Source organism: Populus trichocarpa, chromosome 1, assembly GCF_000002775.5.
Source record: "Populus trichocarpa isolate Nisqually-1 chromosome 1, P.trichocarpa_v4.1, whole genome shotgun sequence".
Classification (NCBI taxonomy): domain Eukaryota; kingdom Viridiplantae; phylum Streptophyta; class Magnoliopsida; order Malpighiales; family Salicaceae; genus Populus; species Populus trichocarpa.
The window spans coordinates 1,720,317-1,741,391 of NC_037285.2; the positions used below are offsets into that span (position 1 = coordinate 1,720,317).

The following is a 21,075-nucleotide window of genomic DNA, read 5'->3' on the forward strand; positions in this document are numbered from 1 at the left end:
TAAACACACTAAACCAATATAAGAGATGCATGTTTAAGATGGTACGAGAAGGGACCTAATCTTGAATACGGATATGAGAGATGTGTTTTTAAGATTGTTCGGGAGGGATCAAATCTTGGATAACTCGTAAGCAAGCTCAACGATACCCTTCCTATAAAAAGAAAATGAAATGCATTTAAGGTAATTTATTTTTCTTTATCTGCAATAACTCTATAAAAAATTAGAATTCTATATGTTTTAGAATTAAACAAATTTCTTTGTCGAATCTGATCAAATCAGGAGAATTGGGAACCCTGAATTTTTCATATCCAAGACTGCCATGAGAATGTGAGCCTTAGGGACAAGCAGGCACGGTGCACTTGCTATCTATATAATATATTAATTAAGAATCCCTTGGAAGTTTGAGTAATTATAGGGCTTTTATAACTTAGTTAAAAGAGAAGTACATCAAAAGTAAAAGAGTCATAGCCCTAAACGCAACCACATGTCAAGAGTCATAACCCTAAACGCAAACACATGTCAGGAGTCATAATTCTATCAAGAGGCATAACCCTAAATCCAGTGTGTTTTTTCCTCCCAAACAAATATCAGTAGCCACAACCCATAAAGGGATATAATCCTTCACTGAAGAATGAAGATGGGAAACAAAAAGTCGCTTATAGAAACAGTTTTTACATACCAATTATTCAATTAAGAAAATAAAACTATCTCCAAATTATAGGTATGTTCTCTCTTTCTTTGCGAGGTGGTATATGATTGCTAATTAAACCAAGATACCGATTTTAGTTTTATGGAGAATTGGCAAAGGTAAGAGCCATAGTCCCAAATTATGGGTATGTTCTCCTTTTCTTTTTCATTCTATTAATTCAAGGGATTTTTTTTTTTTGCGTGTGTGTTTTCACTTGATTTAGTTATTTCCCATTAATTGATCAATTTGTATCACATATGAAATATTTTCCTGTCCTTTTTATAAAAAAAAAAATTGAAAACATCAAACATTAAATTGTGAGATGTTTCAATTACTACATCTTTAAAATTATTATTAATTTGATTACAATGGTAAATGATTTTTAAATTACTTCATGATGCATGTGTTCTTTTTCTTGCTTTTTTAGGTTTGTTTTACATATTATATAGGATTTCTATTAAAGTTATCATCCATCGTAGTTAATAAACTCGTCATGACTTGTCTAAACTCGATCAGTTTACCCTATATATTTATTTTATAAACAAACGACTCCAAACTTAATTTGACTCGGATTTCAAATTAAATTAGATTTGTTTTTTAAAAATAACATCACTTATTGGTTCAGGACATGTGTTCACTCAACAATAGCATATTACAAATTTAATTTCGCGTTTGTAGTCCAAAATCTTTATAAAAATAAAGAATTGAAAAGGAGAGAAAATTATACTGAGAGCAAATGCGCAGGATAACGACTAGTGGTTATTAAATCCTCGTTCTCCCCAGATGGCAACTAAACTTCCTACAGTTCAACATTTCCATAAATTTCCTCTCACAGGAATCTAAATGTTGTCAAACTTAAGCCCTACCAACTACAATTTCTGCACCTGCATCTTCAAGGGAAAAAAAAATGAAGAGATCCAAATCAACCCAACAAAGCCAAAATCAACTTTTCCCGTTGAGGAGATCACAAAGATTAGCAGACAAATTTCAGAAGTTACCTGATGAATTGACCATCAAAATCTTTTCAAAGATGGAAGATGACCCCAAAACCCTCATTCGATGCTCAGCTGTCAGCAAGACTTGGTCTTCCTTTGTCTCCAAAACTGTTAATCTCACCCTGAGATTCTCGAGTACAGGTGAGAAGGGTCATTCACTTCCATGCTCAAAACGGCACCACCACATTCCATTACCTGCAATCCCTGCTATAATGAAGGTGTTTGCAAATCTGGAATCTCTCAAAATTAAGCTCTGTCGTTTCCCTTCTCCAACTGCACAACCTTGTTGTCAAAACTTCACCAAGATGAAGGTTGATTGGGAGGGTGATGATTATCATACTTATACGTGCACGGCGTATGAGGTTGGATTGTTATCAACTATCAAAGGAGCTATACTGTTTCATGATTTCAGCAAAAGCACTTTTGCTGCCATCCAAGGTTTCCCAGTCACCTACTTTTATTGGAGAATGTTAGATCACCGGCCAAAAACACTGAGAAGAATGGTGATTATGAGTTCAAAGATGGAAGGGTTTAGATCAGGAGGGAAGGTTTTTATGAGATACGAACAGCTCCCCAATTTGCGTGATTCAGTTTCGAATTTAAGAGTGAACGAGAGCTGGCTTGAAGATCCACAGAATGTGGTTCACTGGCACAAGAATCACTCGGACAAGGAGCATTTTCTGCATGAACAGGTGTGGCTTCTTTATGAATGGCAATATTTTGTAACTAACAGAGAACTTGATATGAAAGAAATGATAGTGAAGGAGACAGATTATACAGAGCTGTTGGATGGATTAGATTATGATGGTGGTGGTGATCAGATTAGAAAACACAGATCTGATGAGTACCGACCGTAATAATTCTTGTTGTAAGTTCTGCATTTTCCTTACTGTTTGAAGTTAATATTAAATGCTAAATCATTAGGTACTTATTACATATATATTATTGGATTTGCTTCAAGTTCTGAAAATTAAAGAGATTGAGATTAGTAAATGCAACTGCTGTTTCCATAAGGGAGCCTGTTCTTGTTTTTGTCAAGCTTAGCTATTGAAGAACACCAAACAATCCCGTGTAGTAGTTCGCGATTTCTAGCCTTAACTAAGTTGTTAGAAATATTTGAAAGAGAAAAGGGGAAGCATTGCGGAAAATAATCTCATTCATATAAATATTACTCTCTCTTTAGACTTGGATTTAGATTTACAATACTCTGAACACATATTTATACTAGTTTAGGATAATAAAAGAGACTTAAAAGATAAATATATCTTTAATAATTATGCATACACTTAGGAGAACTAAAAGAACTTTGACTTCAAAATTAATTCGAACACTCTCCTTTGATTTTGAAAGTCTCACAATTCTTGAAATTTGAATTTTGATTGAAAATCATTTTGTCATGACTTGCTAATGGCATCTCATTGCAATCTCTTCAATCTTCCTTTCCTTAAGAATTGTCTGTCTAAACATGGCTACTCCTAATTATGTTTTCTCCTCCTGTTAATGCTGCCACAATTCTCTAGCCAAACACTACTTTTCAAGATTAAGCTTTTCAAGTGATCATTCTATTTTGGCTCGCTATTTATCAAGCTGGTGCCTTTCTTGTCATGGCTTCTTGGCCATTTCCCATCTCTTTTAGAAAGACCTCTCTCTTTCTTTTCTTCATGTGTGTATCTCTTGTACCACATCTCATCTCTTGTGTAGTAAGTTGTCAACTTGCACCAAGTCTCTTTCGTAGGCTTTTTCTATCTCTTTTTTAAGCAAGGTCTCAATTCTTTTATTGGGCTCCATCATCTGGTGCCTTTTTTTTTCCTTCTGTGGATGTCCCTTGTACATCAACACTCTTATCTACAAACATGCTTTAATTTCTCAAACACCCCACTAGATTGATCTAGCTCTGATACCATGTTAGAGATAAATAGAGGGAAAGGAACTCTAACATTTCATTACACTTAGACTTATACTAGTTACATGCATATTCAAAAATCCTTTACTAATCATTTTATTCACTTTATATTTAAAGTGTTAGGATTTAGTTGTAAACTTTAATATTTGAGGATATAAAATTACATTATAAGTATACCCTTAGATATTAAAGGTACAAAGTGCAAAATAAAAACGATGTTAAAATTTAGGTCTTAGAACAATTATGCTTTAACTTAATAAGGTAAAGACTTCCTCACAAGAGAAGATCTGCCTTGAACCTTAAATAAGACTGACGAATGAGAACACAACTTAGAATAACAATCAAACAACAATGCAGCTAATTACCATAGGTAAAGTGCACTAAGGGTGATGTGTCTTTCCCTTACACAACCAGTCCATTACTAGAACTCTCGCAAATCATAGGTTTTCTAGTAACCATAATACTAGGTGGCGACCTGAACCTTATAATCATGACTTTATGATTATACCTAAACCCCATTTTCAATACACACCACTCAGAAGGCAGACCCGCCATCGCTCGACACGCCCTGCGACTGTGATTGAGGTTTCGGTGAAAATAGTTTGTATTTTTCAACTGTAGTGGTTATATTGTTTATTAGGGAAGTGATCAAAAGGTAGTTGCTTGCTTAGCATTTTCTTCATCTTTATGAGATAATTTGTTGCTAACTGGGATTCCTATCATCTCTAATCATGCAGGTTCAATTCAAAAGGTAATTCTTAAGAAAATGTTAGAAAAGCTTGGACATTCATATTAAAATTGAATGCTATTGCATGCATCTTAAGAAATTTTGAAATTTTGAGAAAATGATAAAAGAAAAAAGGTAGATTTAGGTTTGAATTTTCTAGCTAATGATATTTTTTTTACTTGCGTTGTGAAAAAGGCATTGAAGAAGTAATTATTTACTTTACAAATATTGTGATTGAGTTGTGGACAGTTATGGCTTTAGTATCACTGTCAATCGAAGAAGTACAGTTACAGCGCCATGTATTGTCGTTATGTTTATACAGTTGCACTACTTTTTGTTGCTCACTCTCCTTGTGTTTTATCTGTTCTGCAGTCAAACCTTGTAACTTGCACGTTTTAATTCTCTGCAGAGTGCAAATGGAAGATGAAATGCTACCAATAAGGCTGATGAAATGCTCAATGAACAAAGAAAGGCTTGTTTTGCCTCAAAGACAAGCTCCACAGATCTTTTGTGTTTATCTTTTTCTGCCGAATAATCCTTTGTGGAAACTAGACGTGAAACCTTAAACATTATTTTGAACGGTTGAAATGTAAGATTTGTAGTCATTGGCCATGACATTTTCTATAGCTCTTTGGATAAGGAAAAGGAGTTTACAAAATTTAAAATATCAATGTATGGAAGATGAATTCTATAGTCTGGACCTCAATGAAGAGGAGCCTGCTATATATCTTCTGTGCATGCACACCCACATTGTGCATTCAACTGTTTTTTAACAAGTAGATTTATCTCGTTTATCAGTGTCATGTTCAAGGATGAAATGTCTCCTTGATTAAGAATTGCACGGATGCAACCCTTTGGTTGTCAAGGGTAGCTTCCATCCCCAGGACCCCAGCCTCATGAAAGTATTTGCAAATCTGAAATCTACTGAAATTGAGCACTCTCGTTGCTCTTTTCTGGTTTCGAAACGACCTCAGGAATTTCGAACGAAAGGCAAGGCGTGGTAGTTGGTGGTTATCTTAACATTCGGACTCGGGAAGCATCTAACATAAGGTTGTTGCAGAAGAAAAAGGAACAAAAACAAGGATCTAAAATTGGACGTATATGGCTATGATTACTCAGACTTGAGAACAAAAACAAGGATCCACACTGTCCTAAATTTTATGATTCCAGACTCTTATGTAACCTCTGTGTTTGCGCCCACATTGTCTGCTCATTTTCTTATAACATTACATTTAGCTTGTTTGTCGCTCCCTTAGCTTTAGAGAAGATGCCATGTCTCCTTGGTACAAGACTGTAAAGGGATTTCACGAGTGCAACCCTTTTGTTGATCGGAACTAAAAATGAATGTAATCTTTAATGATGCTACTCCAGATCTTCAGGGTTGCTTCTACTTGATTCTTCACAGGCTTTCCTTATGGTTGAAGATCGATAGAAACAATTTTGCTTACTCCGGAATGGATGTAGGGATCAGCTTTGATGGGATCAAATTCTGGAATAACAACAGAATAACTCACAGTTGACTTTTACCATTTTTTTCCTTTGTATGGTCTCTGTTCTCTTTTTTTCGTTGCAGCAGCCGTGCTTTTATGGCTTCTTTTCTTCTTCTTTCTGTTGTTGCCTTCTTTTCTACTTCTTTGGCTATATATCTTCTCATTAGACAAAATTTAATAAAATCTCGACTATTATCTAAAAAAAACTTAAAATAAATGTGAAATCAATAAATTTCAAGTGTTGAGGTATAGGGTTGTATTAAAGAAGTGGTTGAAGAGTAAGTGTCATAAGCATACATGAAAAGCCTAGTTATTAAACTCAAATCTTGATCAGTTTAATTTTAAACTGTTTTTTATATTGACTTGTCTAAATTTCAATGACTTGCAGGTTATTTCGTGAATTGGTTGATTTAACTAAATCTAATTCAAAACCTATCATGTCAAATCCGTGAAATTTTTTAAAATGAAATAGTATTATATATTTTGAACAAAAATAATTGATATAGGTTGACAAACCGAGTTAAATCCTAAGTTACACTAGCCTATACTACCATGAGAATGTGGGCCTCAACGTCAAGCAGGCCTAATAAAATTGGTATGGCTATTAAATCCTCGTGCACCCAAATTGGAAACTAAATCCTCGTGCAGTTCAGCATTCCCCTAATTTTCCTCTCCCAGGAGTCCTAATCTTGTCAAACGTAAACCCTACAAACTACTTCTCTTTAGCTGTATCTTCAGGGGCCGGAAAAAAAAAGAAGAGATCCAAAAAACCACCCAACAAAGCCACAATCAAGAGATTACGTTGACAAACAAATTTCAGAAGTTACCTGATAAATTGACAACCAAAATCTTTTCAAAATTGGAAGATGAACCCAAAACCCTAATTCGCTGCACGGCTGTCTGCAAGAATTGGGCTTCCTTTGTCTCCGAAACTGTCAATCTCTCCCTCAGATTCTCAAGTTTACGTAATGAGGGCCTTTCTATTCCATGCTCAAAACTTCACTACCATGCACATCCCACAATCTGCAATCCCTGCTATCATGAATGTGTTTGCAAATCTGGAATCTTTCGAAATTAATCTCTGCAATTACCCTTCTCGAACTTCACATCCATCTTATCGTCAAAACATCACCAAGATGAAGGTCAAGTGGGATGGTACGTAATGTCGACAAAGCCTTTTGTTAGTTACATTATATGTCTGCATTTATTTCAAGTTATGATAATGAAATTAAGGAATTGAAATTAGTAAATGCAACTTCTCTTTCGGTCGCGGAACTTGTAAATAAGCTTGTTCTTTTCTTGTCAAGCCTAACTGTGACCTCGAGCTCTGATTAAGACGTGAGGTTCTAGAACAAAAGTTGGCAAATTCAAAAACTGAGCGTGTTCATTTCTTAGCCTCCTGACTAGCTTTGTTATTCCAAACCCTAATTAAGGTGTGAGGTTCTACTAGAGGGAAGTTGTTTATAGGACTAGAATAGCTGCTCAAGTTCCATGCGAGCATGGCTTATTGTCTTGGGGAGTTACGAAGACGAAACCTTTAATAAAAAATCATTTCTGAAATTTATATAAGGCTCTTCTTGCTAAAAGTAGTTGGTGGATTCTTAGTTTGGGGATATAGTTGAAGGAGTTCAGTGTTTGGGGCTTTAGGTGGAAATAGTTATCAGTTGATTAGTTTTGATAGTTGAACGTAATTGCATTATGGAATAGAAGAGAAAGGGATTCTATAGGTTAGCAAGCTGGAAACAACGATGATTTTATTATATTAAGATAGTGTACAAAGGTTGCTTAAGCTAGATGCTTGGAAGACGGCACACCCATATAGAAGAGAAGGGGACTAATTATCATATTAATTTACCTAATCATATTACCAAAATTATAAAATTTTTAATGTTTTCGAGTTCAAGATGAACATAGGCTGGCTTCCCAACCTGGATAACATGGTTTATCGATCAGCTATCACCCCTAAAATAAGAGTTTTGCCTTGCTAGTCTGTATTTTGATAGGATTGTCACCATAGAAGGCAAAGAAAAGCCTAGATGGGCAACCGAAGAAACATCGAAGCCAAAATTGGCTTTCAAAAGAAAAACCAAACAAGAGAACCCAAACATTAAATTCAGATGGAATTTTATCTTATCCCCTATCACACCCAAAAGTGACTTCATTCAGCCATGAGTACTTTTGTATCCCACAGGCTTATAATAGTCTCACAATTCCAGCCCCTGCATCCGACTATTAGTTTTATAGCATTATAAATGTTTGAAAATTTAACGTGGTTCTGTAATATATTTACATTCACAAGAGTTATGAGTTTTTATTTTCATTATATCACAATAGGGTTACACAACATGTATTTATAGCAAACTTTAAACCACCCAGAAAATCCTAGCCGTCCAAAAAGTATTTTGCTCCCCTCACTCCATTTCACTCCGACATCTGTTTGCGAGCCATATAAATTACAACATGTGGGATGAAAATTGGATACCATCTTCTCCATAGTTCAGAGATTGACTAGATTTTTTGGCTCAATTACTTTTTCTCATGTGTACCGTGAGAGCAATAGTCTTGCAGATTGTATGGCTAAGCAGGGAGTGCGAAGATCCAGTGATTTCATTGCTTGGTTTTGATCAATCTTTCAGCATATGTCTATCAGGCTGCTAAATGTGCTCCATTTCAGAGGTTCAGATTCACTAGAGAGATGAACCGGAGACTCTTGGAAGTTTCCCCTGGATTTTGTTGTGATGGTTATCTTGTGTAGATTCCACTGTTACTTTCTTAGGCTATATCTGTTGTTTTGTCCTCTCTATATAGACCTTGTTTCGTTTGGTAGTTCCTGCAAAATTGATATGCTGCAGGCTCTGTAATTTCACATGCCGTCAGGTTATGGCGTTCAATGAAATCATATACTTCTCAAAAAAAAAAATAGAAGTGAAGTTAGATAGTCATTCAATTATAAGTCTATGAAAATGGAAGTTGTTCCTTTTGGCATACATAAACACTAAATTTATTTCCTTCAAACTTAACTGTTGAAGAATATGAAAGGATTCTTTTATTTTATTTTTTATATATAATGATAGAGAGATTTTATTGATATAGCTAGATTACCATTAAACCAAAGGAAAAGCTAGCTAATATGAAAGATTCTTGTATGATATTATAGATTGAAAATCTGCTCCCTTTATTTATGGAGTTATACAAGGATAAACCTGATTTTATAGGTCTGATGTGTTAATTTGAAAAGCTATTGAATTTCAGGAAAGTTAAGCCTATGAGGACTTCTCTCCTTATTGTCGACTAATGCATCATGTATGTGCTTCACTACCTTAAAAACCAAATCAGAGACCAGTATCACTTCAATACGAGCTTCACTCATATTGATACACTCCTTTTAGCATTCATCAATGAACTCTTGTTCCATTTGTAGTTGGAAAACTTGTGCTTGTTCTTTTGAAAGTAAATGGTTGAGTCCTTAACCCTCTTTATGTATGTGTTTTCAAAATTAATTGATTGATTAGTAGAAAAGTTTCTAAATGGTAGTTGATCTCTTTGTTTTCATGTAATCATGTTCGTGCTCTATTAACCTTCAAAAAGAGCATGGACAAGAAGAAAGGAAAAGAAGTGTTGTTTTAGGGAGTTCATACATAATATGATTTGGTTGCATGATTATAGTTCTTTTTCTTATATTTATATTTTGTTTGATTTGTTTGCTTTACAGTTAACAAGAAAGTTAGTTAAATTTATTCGATTCACATTTAGTTTGTAATTTTTCTAGCTTATCTTTTGTTACTTTTCTTCTCCTTCTCCTGTTTAGTCATCCTTTTATTGGCTAAATCAGTTGATTAATAAAATTCTCGTCTTCCATAAAATATAAAAGTGCTGCTTCAGGGAAGTTCCATTTGGTTTTGAGTTTTGGCATTTAATATTATTCATATTAGTTTATTTTCTCCCTATCAAATTAAGAAGTGCGGTTATGTCGAAGCAACATTTCCATCACTGTGTTCTGGTTATGTTTTCATAGTTTCACTGATTTGTGTTGCTCATCCTGTGCCTCATCTGTTATGCCAAACATTGTAACATATGTTTTCATGGAAATCGCAGATGAAGAGCTCCATGTACCAAGAAGCATGATGAACGAATTAAGAATTTTGATAAGAAATTCAATGGGACACCACCTCGAAGTTCCAGAAAGCTCTGAAGAGATCTTCAGTTTCTTTTTCGGTCGTATAATCTTGTGTTTCTCCTATGTTGATACTCATGTATGCTTGCTATGTGAAACCTTAAATATTACTTAGAACAGCTGAAATGTGAGGTTTGTAATAATTAGCCATGATTTACTCCATAGTTTTTTTTTTTTAATAAAAATTCACTCCGTAGTTTGAACATCAATAAAGACGAGCCTACAAGTAATTCAATTTGAATATATATATTCATTAAAATAAAACAAAAACTACTATTTCAATTAAAAACAAATCACCAAAACCTCCTTTAGAAATATGACATTGTAGCTAAAGATTTTATTCACTAACTAGGGAATAAATCTATTTTACAGGTTATTTGTATTCTTGAAAGCCCTCACCGACATAACCATTCGGTATTTTATTGGTTCGATATGAGTAAGATGGCTTAGCCATGTTTCATAAATGGAAAAAAAAATCAGGATAACAATACATGTCACTTAACTGTGGAAAGATGATGAAGAGATTAAATGCATTTCAAGTAATTCAATTTTCTTTTATCTGCCATGATTCGATTCGAGATTTGTTTTGGTAGAGTTGAGAGATAGGGCAAACCCAAATTTTGGTAACCCTAAACTGCTGCCATGTTAATGTGGGCCTCAAGAGGCCTAATAAAATTGGTATGGCTATTAAATCCTCGTCCACCTAATATGGAAACTAAAACCTCGTGCAGCTCACCATTTCCATAATTTCCCTCTCATAAGAATCCAAACGTTGCCAAACGTAAACTCTACCAACTACAATATTTGCACCTGAGAAAAAAACATGAACAAATCTGAATCAACTCAACAAAGCCAAAACCAAAACCAAGATATCATGCTGAGGGGATCAGCAATGTTATCAGACGAACTCGTGAATTTACCTGATGAATTGAGCACCATAATCTTTTCAAAAATGGAAGATGACCCCAAAACCCTCATTCGCTGCTTCCTTGCCTGCAAGAACTGGGCTTCCTTAGTCTCCAAAACTGTTAATCTGTCCATCAGAATGTCGTGTACAGGTGAGAATGCTGATTCTCTCCCATGTGCAACCCTTCACAACCACATTCCCTCATCTGCAATCCCTGGTATCATGAAGCTGTTTGCAAATCTGGTATCTCTTGAAATTAAGCTCTGTCATTGCCCTTCTCCATCACCAGAAACACCTTGTTATCAACACGTTACCAAGGTAAAGGCTGAGTGGGCAGGTGATGATTCTAAAACTTACACATGCACAGCAAATGAAGTTGGATTGTTATCAACTATACAAGGACCACTGGTGTCTCTTGAATTAGAGGAAGAGAAGTTTGATACCGTCGAAAATTCTTCAGCACTGGACTTGTATTGGACAGTATTATATTACCGGCCGGAAACAATGAGAAGCTTGGTGATTATGAGTGCTAAGATGGATGAGCTTAGATCAGAAGGGAAGGTTTTTATTAGTTATGACCAGCTCTCAGAGTTTCCTGATTCAATTTCAAGTTTAAGTGTGAACAAGAGCTGGCTTGAGAATCCGAAGAACGTGGTTTATTGGCACAAGAACCAAAGGCGCAAGAAGCGTTCGCTTCGAGAGAAGGTGTGGCTTTTTTATCAATGGCAATCTTTAATAAGCAACGAAGGACAGAACATGAAAGATCTGATTGAAACAAAGGCGGATCTGATGAAGTTGCTGGATGGAGTAGCTGATGGTGATAATGGCAATCGAAAACCTAGATCTCAGTTCCGAAAGAAATAATTCTTGAAGTAAGTTCTCGAATTTCATTATATGCTAAATCATTTGGTACTTGTCAAGTTATATGTTTGGATTTTTTTATTTTTATTTTTTATCAGCAAAGTAGTTCAAGCCTAGAAAAGACAGACAATTACTCGAGGGGTTAACCGAAACAAAAACAACATGAAACAAGACATCATAACATCATGTGTTCCAAAATCTATTTGAAGAAGCCACAGTATCACATCCATCCCACAAACTAATAGATTCTCGAAACTCCTTGTTTCGCAAGCTTGTCTGCCATATGATTTACTAACCTTCTAGTATGCGTGAAATTTACGGTCCTCAAAACATATGAAAATTTAGAAGCCAACATGAATAGTTCTTGATAATACCACTGTCTATTATTTGGAGTAAGCATCCACTGGACCACATTAGCAGAGAAATAGACATTTTTCCATTTAACTAACCCATCAACAGAGAAATTAATAAATCTAATGCACAATATGAGAAATCAGGATATAGTGGCTTGATCCATACATATAATCTTGTTAAAATTAGGAGAAAAGCTGACTCATAATCAGGTTGTTTGTTATTAAACACAAGATCATTCCTAGGAATCCATATGCACCAAGATATGGCAAAGAACAACATTGAGCACACCTTTCTTTGGAACTCCTCATGGATAAGAAACTCCCATTGTTGCAATAGATCTGAAAGATTCCTTGGGCAGCACCAAGAAAGTCCCCACCATTCTATGAATTTCGACTAAATACTCCAATGACAGTGATAGTGGATGAGTGAGTGATCAACCATTTCCACAGACAACATACATACTGGACATATAGCATCATTAGCCCCAGTATACCTCTTATAACTAAAACTCCTCTTACGTTTATTTTGCTTAGAATAGCCATCCAAAAAAAGATTTCCATCTTCGGGGGGGAATAAGCCTTTCCACAATCCATAAAGCGAGAAACATGTTTGGGATTAAAAAGTAGCGGATATCATTCCACACATAGAATTTATTTATAGTATATTCTCCATTTGCATTTGCCTTCCAAATCAGCCTATCCTTGAAACCATATGCAATAACAATTCTTGAAATCTTTTCAAATAAAGAGTTGAAAAGAGACACCTTAATACCTTTCAAATTCCTCCTTCATCTGAAGTTCCAAATCCACTGAATACCATCCTAGAATCCCATATTGGCCATAGTGGAACATTTAACTTCAGAGAGATTATACAATATGGAGAATTGAACTGCTAGACAACAATTTCAAATCCAAACATCATTCCAAAAACTTGTATTATGGCTTTTACCCACCAAAACACAAGATTGTTGACGAACAATATTCTTCAATCTTTCATCCTTTGTGTTGATACCTAGTTTGGGGCCCCACATAAAAAAAATAAAAAAAAGGAAAAAAAAAGAATACAAAAAAATAAAAAAATACTGGAAGAAAATAAAAAATATATATCAACGAGAAAAGTATACCAAAATGCTCAGGAAAATTTGAGGAAGAAATATAAAAGATTGAGAAATTTCATAGTGTATTTTCGATTGATGAAGGCCTTATTGGCAAAGAAAATTTAATTTGAGAAAAATTCAAAATTGGATGTTTAAGGACTCAATTAGAATATTTCAAGGATTATTTGAATTTATTGAGGGCTTAATTAAAATAAAATTGATATTAAAGTCTGCGGGTTGAATTGTAATTTTCAAGAGTTAATTTGTTCAAATCAAGGTTTTAATTGCATAAATATTGAAGTTTCATGAGAAATTAGAAAACAAATAAAAAAATATTGGAAGAAAATAAAAAAAAATGTATCAACAAGAAAAGTATACCAGAATGCCCTTGAAATTGCCGAAGACTAGTTGAAGAAGATCAAATATACAGGATTAAAAAATTTAGCAATGTATTTTCAACTGATGAACGCCCTATTGGAAAAGAAAATTCAATTTGAGAAAAAAATAAAAATTGGATGTTTAAGGACTCCATTAGAATTTTTCAAGGTTTATTTGAATTTATTGAGGACTTAATTGCTGGAAAATTAATGTTTTAAAATCAATTTAGGCTTTAATTGGAAGAAATTAAATCCTGGGGTTCGAATTGCAATTTTTAAGAGTTAATTTGGTCAAATCAGATGCTTAATTGCATAAATATTGGAGCTTGATGGGCAATTAGAGACTTGATTAAATAAATCCAAAACCAGGGACCAAAATAGAAAAGACACGTGAATATAGGGGCTGAAATTGATCAAATCAGGGGCAAAATTGAAGAAATTAGAAGTTTGTTGGTCAATAGAGGGTCTAAATGCACAAATTCAGAATTAAGAACCAAAAGGAAAACGTCATCCAACTTAGGGGCTGGCAATTAAGTTTGGCAGAGGTTAAATTACTTGTATTTAAAAAGTTTTTATGTCAGTTAAAGGTGCATGTGCCACAATTCAAAGAACATGGACTAAATAAAAAATTGTCAAATCTCAAATTAAAAATCTTAATTTCTAGGGTTTAAACCCAGACAACGTGTCATTCAGCCTCTGTTCATTTTCTGAGAGCTTGTTTTGGAGTTCTAAACCTCTAAATGGCATGAGGTTTTTTTGAAATGAAAGAGGAACATCCCCTATACAACCATATTTCTGTGAAATTAGATGTTACATCCCATGTTTTCCAAGGAAGTCCCTAACATTTTGTTCCTGATTAGTCATCACTCAAATTTTCAGACTTGTGGCTGATCAGGTTGACGAATTCAAACACATGAATGTGGAGCTACACACCTTTAACTTGAGAAAAGTTGGATTCAAATGAGAGGTGTGCATCTCCTCTACCAAGTTTAGGTGGTCTCAGGCAATGATGATGTCAGAATCGCTCCGACGAAGCCTTGAAATATGATAAGTCAATCATCCCTAGCAGTGCCACTGACTTGCAAAAATCAATTTGGCTTTCTTGTGTTCAAAGGCTCCTTATTGGATCTTTATCAAGGGCTCACAACACTCCTCTCAAGATCAAGAGGTCATAAATGGATTCAAGACCTCCTAAAACCCTATAAATACCCTCCCTCAAGCATGTTCAAAAAAGGCAAAAAAAAAAGGAACAGAAAAGAGAAAAAAATAAGGATAAGAAAAAAATAAGAAAAAGGAGAGTAATAACAATAAGAAATATAAGGTTAGAGGTCCAAGAGAAAAAACCAAGTTTTTCCTAAGCTTTGTAAGTTTGTGAGAGGCAAAACTTTCCAAAAAAAAAAGCCAAGAGAGAATAACTTGTTTTTGGTATACATTGTATACCCAAAAGTAGGTTCTTTGTGGCCTGCTTTTGTTATTTTTGTTATTTGTTTTGTTTATATTGATGTTTAGAAGCATAAGAAGGGATTTGAATGTTTAACAATTAATGTTGCATTCACCTTTTTGTTACTTTGATTTCTATTTAATCGAGTTATTTTAAAGTGTGTGTATATATATATATATATATATATATATATATATATATATATATATCTTCAGTTTCAGTTTTCATATTGCCTATTATTAGTTGTTTACTCAATTATCATGGATAATTTCATGTGCTCATTATGTGGACTGAATGTATGCCAAACTTAGTAAAATTATATCGACTGTTGCATGTGGTCTTGGTCTTCTGGTGCAAAATAGAGAAACTGATGAGATGATAACAATTGTAATCATTCTTACCACACAATTATGGTGATGGAGTTGGGGATGGTAATTGTCACGGGGTAATTTTTCACTCCGCGAATAAACCCGTGCGGCAGCCTAGTCCCACACTAGACTCAGCCTTCCCTCACCAATTTCACTCGTGTTTGCCTAGTAACTAAGTGTTTCCCTCTCCCGAGAGGTTTCCCCACTTTCCTAAGTTAGAAGACAAGCGGAATACACAAAAAGAATTAGATAATTAAAGTGCACAACAAGCTTTATAGGAACTCTTTCCCAACCTTTATTAATCTCGTAAACAAAGGAAACTATACACAAATCCGTATGTGTGCTATGCACAAAGATTGCATGCTACACCAAGTTAATCTCTCTAATCTTGTGCTCTACATGCATACATAACCAAGAGCTATTATTTATAGACAAGCATTTACAAGGCACAACTTCCATTCCTACATTTTAGGAAGTAGTGGGACACTATCTCACTCATGTTCACCCATGAACATAATGGCCCCATCATCTACCAAGTAGTGGGTAGTTTTTTCCCCCCCCCCATGATCTTAGTGGGTTGAGAGCACTTTCAGCCATGCCCCCACGTTCTCCAGCACATCTCCCATGATCTCATGATCTTGGATGCCCATAACAGCCACTAACCCACGTTCTGCATGCCCACCTGGCAGCCCCATCTGCCAGCTCTTGTTGCGTCAACTATTGAGTCACTCGTATGCCTTGGACAGTCCTTCGTCTAATTTTTAGATCGTGCCAAGTCGAGCCCCTGACTTGCACAAGCTGCTGCGCGCTACCGAATTCGCATTTGCGTGCAGGCTGCCAATGTCTTCGCTGCCGAATTCCTCGACAGCCCCTGTTCTCGCCAGCCTATGCCCCTGACTAGTTTTCCTGCCTGGCTTGGACATTCCATCGTCAAGCCCATGTTAGTCAACAATCTGCGCTGCCGATTTTCCTTTGACGAACCTACAGCCACATAAATCTGCGCTGCCGATTTCTCCCACTATTGGCATGGCCGCCAGCCACCTTAGGCACTGTTTTGGACAGCCTGCCGAAGTGTGCACCTCGTGCACGTTTAACACTGTTACAGTAGTGGTATTATTATTCTTGTTGATCGTGCATTTCAATTTCGGTCTTTGAGTTCTAGTTGTGTTTTTACAGTTTCACTAATTTTGTTATGCTCACCCCGTGCTTTATCTTTTCCACCACACCTCGGAACTTATACGTTTTGATTATTGGCAGAATGCAAATGGCAGATGAAGTCCTCCAGGTATCAATAAGGCTGATGATTGATTGGGATCACCAGCTCCACAAAGAACAGAAAAGCGATGTTGACTGTCATCCATGAATATCTTTTTTCTGTAATATTATCTTTTGTGTGTGGCTTTCCATGTCAATATAGATGGGTTGTTACGTTTCTACATTGGCATGAAAACTAGATGTGAAACCTTAAACAATAGATTTTCTAATCATTAGCCATGGCTGGTTTGAACATCATTAATAAGGAGGGGCTTTTGTTGTTCTGTGATTCGAAACAGAATATTTGTTATGGAAAGTTTTAATGAAACAGTAGTTGTCAGGATATTTGAATAATCTTGGTATTTGGATTTTTATTTGGAATATCATTCAAGATGGTGATGAGATGTCTCTCCTGATTGTGCACTAAGAGGAATACTTGTTCACTTTAGAGATTCTGCTCCTTTATCTGTAGCCTGTGGAGAGTACTTTGTTATGGATGAGGTTGAAAGTAGTGTTTGCAGGTGTTTGGGAGCGAGGTTGGATGAGGTAGGTTTGAACGAGGTTGCAAGGGGCTGGGTTGTAGGGGGGAGGGAAGGTTTTTTGGTTGAGAGCATTTTGAAAAATCAGTGGATTCTGATTCTCTACAACTTCATCAATCACTTGCATCCGAACTTCGAGATGATATCTTGAATAAGCCAATTTGCCAAATACTTGTTTGAGTTTCCGCTCGGATGAAAGTGATCCTTGAAAATATATTTTTCAGGATTCGTACACTTGTCGCAAAGTTGTTTCGTTACATATTCAAACCCTATGCATTAAAAAGTGATAAAGAAAATTAGCATTACATTTATTTCAATATCTATGCAACCATAGAAATGGATTTTAAAGATACTTACCGAATATTTGGTGATTGTCCAGAAGAAACTGCATTGCATTGTAATAATCACCGTATACTTACCGAATATGGTATTTCCTTCTCAGATTTTCGAAGGTTGCTTAGAGAAGATCATTGTGATATTTGAAAAAGTCATTGTACTCCTTCAAACAACCAAATTTTTCTTGTGAAAAAAATTATCCGAAACTTGCAACTTAGCCCGGTCCACTCCCTTCTTGGTAGATTCCGGGGACGAGTAGCACCATAATCAATGACTTTCTATGTAACCAGAAGAATCAAGTTTCATGTCAGCATGGTAAGAAATTAGCTGAAGAAAACATTGTATTTGTTCCACTGATAGACATTTTAGTAGAACGTTAATTTACTTCAATAGCTTTCCCAATGGTATGTACATTCTCATACACGAGGCCCATCTTCTTCACCTCCTCGATTGTTTTCTTGGCATGGTGAAATTATAGTCATTAACTCCAATCTCTCCCATTATAAGGAGAGATGACTTGAGTTTTTCCTTACATTCTGTTGGACACAAGAATGGATAAACAATATTATGATACCATATAAGAATTGATAAACCAGCCGACTTCACTGCAAATCGAAGAAGCATGAGCAATTTAGCAACATAATTATGTAATTACATTGTTTTCAAGGTGGAAATAATTAATCTGGTAGAAGATTATAAGTACAACAATTATGTTTTTACTTATACCAACCAAACAGAAAAGTGTAATGAAGAATACCAGTAGCAATTAAATTATTACCAATGTACTCAAGTTCTACCACCGTTCTAGGCATCTTAAACTTAGCATTTCCTGTGTCTGCCAAAGAATCTCCAAAACTATATATGGCATCAGAGCCGCAAATCTTGAGTTCCTTTTATTCGTTTCCATCCAATGCGCTCAATTGGGACAGAAGAAGAACTACAGTAGAGCTTAAAACAATAAGAACATGAGATAAAACAACTTTGGTGGCAGCCATAATGGCTTGGGATTGAGAGTAATATTTCTTTCTGATGTTTGTCTCTCTCGCCGTTTCCTTCTCGCAAGATGGATGAAATTATTTCCCTGTCACCTTCAAATAATGTTGGCGGAGGAAGGCAAGTTGTTAACTATCTAGGATCATTAAAGTGGGTGAAACAAAATGTTTGAGCTGATATAAAACTGTAAATTAAATTCTAAATTAAGACTTGAAACAGACCTCTTACCGTGGCCATTTCTGTGACAAATTAAGCACACAGCTGCTCTAAACAACAAATGACAATATCTTTTTTACTCCTATGTTGTAATTCTCTGGATCCAGTCACACTGCTAATTATTGTGAAATTTTCCGGGACAAATTCGATTGCAATTTTTCATTCGACGGACATGTAGTTACAGGTTAGTTATATTATTTTGCATGCATAGCCATGTCTGAGGGAAAGTTTCTAGTTAGTACTTGAAAATCATTTGTAATTTATGAATGGCATGGTAATTAAGCCACAATGTTTTTGAACGTATCCCAAAGACATTTCAATTTTCAGCTACGAAATGGAAAACTAGGAAGTTAGGAGATTTAGGCAAGTCCTTAGAATCTCATAGTCATGAATAGGTAGATATAGATCTGTCACCAAGTGACAATGGATCGTGCAGAAAATCTATTAAACTTGTTTGTAGACCATAGAACTAAGCTCAAGAAGAGGCTTCTTCACCCCAAATAAATTGTCTGGAAAAAAAAAACTCACAACTTTTAACATGATCATCGGATCAAATTTAAATTTTACCAAATAATTCTACAAACTCAATTGTATGCGGCACTCAATTGTTGTAACCAACCAAGCTATTACAAAACCCTAATTAAACTTGGAAGATGTTAAGTGAGCCAAATTCTTTTTTTTATTTTCATATTTTTAACTTAATTTTAGATTTTATATTATCTTTTATATTTGACATAGGATTCTTATTTTTCTACCTTGTAAATGAATGTTTGTAGCTTATTTAAGGAGTTGGCAAATTAGAAAAATATATATAATAATAAAATATGAATTAGAGTTCTTGTGATGATAACGTAACCCTTGCCAACAACAATTTTGTCTTTCTTTTACTTGCTATCTTTTTGAGTTGTTATTCATCTATGTCATTAGGGTAGGGATTGAGCCATGATTCTTTCAATCTCTTGGCTCATCTTACAAATCGCTTCCAGGATTTGTTAAAAGCAACATTTAAAAACTCAGAGTATAGTTCGAGAAAAAAAAATCTAAAGTAGAACCTTTAGTGTTTCCTCACTCGGTAAAACCCAAATGGTGACTCAAACCTTCTTCAGTTCCTTGTTTTCCCCCAGTGTTAAATTTCTGCCATCACATCTTCCAAGAAAATGAGAAGATCCATATCGACCAAGCAAGGCCACAACCTTGATATATCACTGTGAAAAGATCTAAAAGATTATCAGGAAAATTCAAGAAACTCCCAGATGAATTAATCCTCACAATATATAGCTACTTGACTCGATACAAGAATTACCATCAGTACTTGCATGACAATGCATCATCTTTGATTAGATGTACCTGTCAAGCTTGAAAAAGTTAACACTCCTATTGAAGTCCTATCAGATTCCATCATATGTATACTAAGTGAATATATAGAGTGTAAGAGCACAAAAAACACATATATAGAGCACGAGAGCACAATGTATTGAGTGTGAGTCGAGAATACAGAGACAAGCCTTGCTAATGGCGTACGTTGACTGAATTTAAAATTAACAAATAAGATTTTCCTTATAGGATAATGATTAGTAGAAAGCACAACCAATTGAATTCATTCTACTATTAAAATAATAGAAGGCTACAAATGTTTTGTGTAATGTCTTACGGTTTCTTTCTCTATTCATTAACAAGTTCAGAATTATTTATGTTGGATTTGGTTAATATTTCGGATAGAAAAGACATATACAAAAAAAAGATAGAAACATGTTTGGTATTTGGTTGGAGGGATATATATATAAATTATTTCTAAGAGGTTTTTTAATGAATTTATGTCTTTTTAAAGCAAAGAGGATAAGGAAATATATCATTCATCCTTGATATTCATGTTTTTTATATCTCGAGATAATAATTAATCACTACCTTACTATATGAATTAAAGAAAAAAAAAGAAAATTAATCAGTTAAAATAATATACATAGATATAACAAAAACATGTTTATAAAAACCAAGAATTCATCAATCCTGAATTCTCAAAAAAAGAAAAAGAAAAAGAAAAAAAGAATCCACCAATCCCACAAAACCTAAACAAAATTAGAGAGGAAAATTCAATGTATGAAAAAATTGAAAACAATAAATATGAAAACTAAAGCTTTAGGGCTTGAAATCTCAATAACTAGAACGGCTTGAAATCACAAAGCTACTCATTATTTTAGGATATTGTAAACTTTCTAAGGGTAAGAAATGCACATGCTCTCTAAAGTTTTGCGATCCAATTTAAAATAGTAATTTGTTAGTCAAATTCTTGCAGACTTGTACCATGAGGATACATTTAGTTAGTGTCTCAAGAATAAAATAACAGGTAAAGAAAAAA

At 34.8% G+C, this 21,075-nt stretch overlaps 1 protein-coding gene across 1 annotated transcript; it reads left to right on the forward strand.

Moving 5' to 3' along the window:
• The first annotated feature begins 490 nt into the window (after positions 1-490).
• LOC7487019 (uncharacterized) lies at positions 491-4,937 on the forward strand. The gene is made up of 2 exons (XM_002299185.4): positions 491-2,551; positions 4,723-4,937. The coding sequence occupies exon 1, from the start codon at positions 1,596-1,598 to the stop codon at positions 2,538-2,540; it is 945 nt and encodes a 314-aa protein (XP_002299221.4). The 5' UTR covers positions 491-1,595; the 3' UTR covers positions 2,541-2,551; positions 4,723-4,937.
• The last annotated feature ends 16,138 nt before the right edge of the window (positions 4,938-21,075 follow it).

Coding starts and splice junctions, on each gene's coding strand:
- LOC7487019 (XM_002299185.4), top strand. CDS start 1,596: ATGAAGAGATCCAAATCAACCCAACAAAGCCAAAATCAACTTTTCCCG.